This window comes from Sylvia atricapilla, chromosome 5, assembly GCF_009819655.1.
Source record: "Sylvia atricapilla isolate bSylAtr1 chromosome 5, bSylAtr1.pri, whole genome shotgun sequence".
Taxonomy (NCBI): domain Eukaryota; kingdom Metazoa; phylum Chordata; class Aves; order Passeriformes; family Sylviidae; genus Sylvia; species Sylvia atricapilla.
The window spans coordinates 57,179,929-57,184,974 of record NC_089144.1 but is presented as its reverse complement, the minus strand read 5'-3'; the positions used below and the strand labels follow the sequence as shown (position 1 = coordinate 57,184,974).

General features: G+C 51.9%; 1 protein-coding gene across 1 annotated transcript; it reads right to left on the bottom strand.

The window, feature by feature from the left end:
• Positions 1–1,925: 1,925 nt before the first annotated feature.
• On the bottom strand, positions 1,926–3,617 carry LOC136361959 (inositol 1,4,5-trisphosphate receptor-interacting protein-like 1). Its single transcript, XM_066320241.1, has one exon. The coding sequence runs from the start codon at positions 3,555–3,557 to the stop codon at positions 1,926–1,928; it is 1,632 nt and encodes a 543-aa protein (XP_066176338.1). The 5' UTR covers positions 3,558–3,617.
• Positions 3,618–5,046: the final 1,429 nt, after the last annotated feature.

Here is a 5,046-nt window from a genome sequence, read left to right as displayed (position 1 = left end):
AGAAAAAAATACAATGGATTTTATATGGAAATTGCTTGTTCTTGGGGAAAAAACCAAACAAATATAAATGACAATGGGGAGCTTGGCAGTGGTTAAACACTCCCAGGGAGTCCTCCCTCCTGGCCATTTGGATCCTGGAAACAAAGCTTGTAGACGGGAGAGTGAATGAACAGACTTGTCAAGGAAGAGAAGAGGAGTGATGTGAGGCTCGGCGGCTGACACAGGACGGCTTGGACAGGGTTTGGACCAACGCCGCCTACGGGGACGAGTCCCTGCCCTTGGCAGCACAGGGCTGCAACAAGACCATTTCTAAGGACCCTTCCAAGCCAAGCCGTTCTGGCATTCTGTCGTCACAGGGGCCCGGGGCAGCTGGCCTTCATCTCTCATTGCAACCAGTTCAGCGCTGTCACTCTGGCTGGCTTCACGGACAGAGTTCACACGCCCAGATTCACAACTTGTGAGATTTACCAATAACCTAGGTCGGCGTGAGATCAAGAAAGTCTTGCACGATCCAGATTCTGGAATATTATAATTTATTGAATCAAGAGCAAAGCAGTTTCTGCCTTGCCACTCAGAAATGCACTTACTATAGAACATAATCAAGTGTCCCCAACAGACAGGGACACGATATATGGCTCTAATTGTCTATAAAAATAAATCCCCTATCTGTAATGTATTTTAGATATATATGTCACATATGTAATACAAATGTTATATATGGTAAAAATAGATCTATTTCATAAAAACCTTGCCTGATCTAAAGGCACTAAGAGCATTCATAGCTTTCACAACACATAGTGACACTAAATACGTGTTATATTGGTTTCTTTAAACATAACTACCCATAAGAATCATTTTCATCATGATATAATAACATATTTCAAAACTTCCATATGAAGAGATACATACAGTAATAGATTATTGTCATATTTCCATAAATACCTACATACTTCCATATATATATCAGGTATACTTCCATATATGCTAATGAATTATTTATATTACTATTTTGGCTTGTTGAGATTTTGCTTTTAGATATGGTTATCAATAAGCTTGATAGTATATAATAGGTATAGGCAATATGTATATATCTCTATGAAAAGAAGGCCTAGATTCCTATCTATACACAATTTCAGGTCAGCTGCGCCACAGTCGGCACAATGCCGACCTAAAGGTTTCCCTTCCGGGGACGAGGAGAAACACCGTCTGCTGACCGATCCCGGGCGGTGCCCAGAGGTGGTGGAGTGTTCCTCAGTGGAGATAATCACACCCACGTGGAGGCAATCCCTTGCAAGGCACATCAGGAAGAGCCTGCTGGAGCAGCCCTGAACCAGATGATCCCACCGCTGCTCCTTTCCAACATTCACTCGTCTGGGATGCTGAGATGGGCATCTTTGCACAAGGTGAAGCTCTCAGAGGGAAAATGGACTCTATGAAGGAGGTGGGGCACTCGCAGTTCTGGTGCTAATGGGACTCTGTCTCACAAGTGCCCTGGCCACGGCCTCTTCAGCTCCATCGGCTTGGACTCCCCGAGTGTGCTTTTGCTCTGGACAAAAGGCATGGCAGCAACTGCCACTCCCGATGAAGCAGTGCCTTCCTTCTCCATGTCCTGCACGCTCAGGTCTGTGTCAGCTTTCAGCTTCTCCCTGGGCTGACAGGGTCTCCACACAGAGCCCAGAGAGCCAACAAAGGAATAATCGCATTTCCTCTTGCGCGCTCCTTGATCTTTGGTGCCAACCTTGTCCTCACTGGATGCAGTGCTGGGGAGACTCTTGAGAGGACACTGCAGCTGCTGCTGATGGCTTAGAGCAGCTAGGCAGCGTTTTCCCTTCCCTCTCTGTATGCCCCATTCTGCCCTCTTTTCCCATGTGCTGTGAGCTCCTTCTCTGCTACCAGGTTTGAGTGTCACAAGCACAGCTCTGCATTCACTCTTCGTCGTCGATGATCCGTTTGAGCCACCGGTGCAGATCTGCGTACTGACTCATTACATGGGAGTGGACAACTGGATCCATCACCAGGTCATGGAAGAGATTGTACTTCCCAGCCGTTAGGACATGTGGGGGCAAACTAATCCCTGCAGGAAGCCTCTGGTTGCCCACAATGAAGTGGTTGAGGCGTCTCACTTGCACACATGCGCGCAGGCTCACGCAGATATCTATCAGTCTGCTGACGAAATGTCTCCTGCTCCACCATGACGGGGGTAAGATGCTCAGAAGGTGCATGACAATGGTCTTCATGGTGTAGGTGGAAAAACCTAAGCCCAGCTGAAGACGGATGAAGAACTGCAGGCATTTCAGGTGCAAGCTGTCAGGGGGGGCCCGCCTGGCAATGTAGTGGAAGAACTTCATCTCTGCCACGGCGTAGGTCTCCGGCCAGATCGTGCTTGAGGTGTGGTAAGGCCCAGGTTCGCTGCTTACAAAGATGTCTGAGTTGCCCTGCTGTACCCCAAACAGCATCTCAATCCGGTAGCTTTCTGTGCCTTTGCTCACCTTGAACTGGCAGGAGCGCCTGGAGGGCAGCAGCACTAAACGCCACTTGTGTGCGTGAGGCAAAGCCGGCCAGACTGCTCTCACCAGTTGGTAGAACCAGCGGGCAGTTTTCTGCACGTCCAGGTAGGAGTCCGTGCACAGGGTGTGAAGGAGGCTGGGATCCTGATTGCTCCTCAGCTCTTCCTCGGGGTGGTGCAGGAAGCACAGCATGCTCTTACACCGCTGCTCCCTCCCGCAGGTGCACTCCTGCTGCACGCGGATGCGGAAGTTCCTCACGCGCGTCTGCCCTGCAGTAGCCAGCTCCACGTGGAAGCTGTGCCCTCGCGGAGGAGTCATGGGGATGAGCACCTGGTACACAACATCCTGCTCACGTGGACTCCAACCTTCGAAGGCACTGCCCACCCCAATGGCTGGTTTCAGGACCGGGTAGAAACTGTTGAACAAGACGTGGTGAAAGTAAAATGCAAACATTTCCATGAGGGCAGTTGTCCACCTGCATCCTTTCTCCAGGTCCTGGACAGGCCACTGAATGCTCTCCATTACCCTTCTTCCCATGTCATCATAAGGATCATGATGAGCGACTTCATTTCCAGCACCACCTTCCTCATTTGGAGCAACATTGTTGCCTTCCTGGGGATTGCCATCATCGTTGTTGTTTTCCACCCCATTGCCATCATTGCCTCCTTCATTCACACCAGCTTCTTCGTTTGCATCCATGTTTCTGCCTCCCTCTTCATTTGCACCCCCATTTTCTTCTGCATCCTCCTCTCTCCTCAGTCTCCTTTCCCTCCGGAGATACCACAGGGCCAAGACGAGGAGCAGGAGCCCAGCCAGAGCCCAAACCTGCAAGTGCTGCGAGGCAAACCACAGCAGGTCTCCCCAGGCCCAGGCACCCTGCTTCAGGACCAACTGCTCCACCTCCTGCTCCAGACGAATTTTCTCCTCTTCCTGGAGCTTTGCAAGGGCCTCCATTCGCAGACGTGTCACCTCGTCCAAGCCATCACCCACGGGCTGTGGGTACTGCAGAATACTTGGCAAGAGCAAGAACCACAACACCCACGTATCCATGGTCTGCAGGAGGAGGGAGAGAAGGCCGTCAGTGGCGCTGGCAGGGAGGCAGCTGGCAGTGGGGATAAGCAGGGACGGCAATGCCAGGGATTTGGGGGCACGAAGGACAGGGCCCCAGACAGCAGGCAAGCAGCGAGGCCTGTCCGGCTGCCCAAGCAGCAGCAGCAGCAGCAGCAGCAGCAGCAGCACGGTGCCCTGCCCAAGGCTCTGCCATGAGGGACTGTCCCTGCACGCAGGAGGAGAACCCAAGCCCAGCTGCAGCCATTCCACCCTGGCCCTTGTCCCCAGCCCAGCCTCCCAACCACGTGTGCACTCACCGCTTGCCCAAGCCGTACAGGGCCAGCCTTGCATGCTGGGGCCTTTTATAACTTCTCCCATTGTGACATGTCCCCTGTGATGCCACAGGCGTCACAGTACACCCCAGCCAGGCCAGCCCCGCCCTTCGTCCCCAGCCCAGCTCAGCCACTCCGAGTGGCCCTGGTGGACTGCTTAAGGCAGCCTTGGAGTGAATCTGCTTCAAAGAACTTCTCTTGCTCTTTCCTTTGCCTTTCCTAGCGGTTGCCCTCCCTTGGCAATCTCACACATATCCATGTTGCAAGGCAGCCTTGAGGATCATGCAGTCAAAGCCTTGACTCCATGTCGAGCTACAGTTAAATCTCTGACTCGTCCAGCTTGGAAAAGACCCTGAAGAACACACAGTCCAGCCGCCAACTGAACACTGCCTACTCCACCAATCAGCCACGTCCCCAAAGGCCACATCCACACGACTTTGAAATCTCTCTGGGGGTGGTGACTCAGCCTGTTCCCTGGGCAGCCTGTTCCCAAGCCTGATATCCTTTTCCTTAGAGGGTCTGTTATGAACGAGGCCAGGAGTCAGATGCAATGATGGGAAAAGACACTCGTTTATTTAACTGTAACTGACCACCGGGAGCAGGAACCCAGGAAAAGCCCAGGCTCCTCTCAGCAAGCCAGAAATCCAACAAGAGCGCGACACCACACTGGGTGCTCCTTCAGACCCTCAAGGTGCTGAAGAAGAACCCCCTCCCCACAAACACACACACAAACACACACACAAACACACACAAACACACACAAACACACACACACACACACACACACACACACACACACACACACACACACACACACACACACACACACACACACACACACACACACACACACACACACACACACACACACACCCCCCATCTGACAGTCCATTTAATCCTCTTTGCTTTCTCCTGATTGGTGCATTTTGGATCCTCTTCCTGATTGGTTACTTGTCAGGGCTCTGATTGGTCTTTAACAAGAGTCACTCCTGACCAATCGTTTCCCAAGGGCGTCGCGTGATTGGTCCTTCATGCCCACCCCTCATGGTTCAGGGTGATGTAACCTGTGTGAACTAGATCTTTTCCTCCTTCCCCTGTTACATAGCACTTTACACTGGTACGGTGTCACAGCAACTTACTACAGAAACCCCTCTTGA

Bases quoted from the DNA above. Each gene is read 5' to 3' on its own strand.
- LOC136361959 (XM_066320241.1), bottom strand. From the start codon at position 3,557: ATGGATACGTGGGTGTTGTGGTTCTTGCTCTTGCCAAGTATTCTGCAG.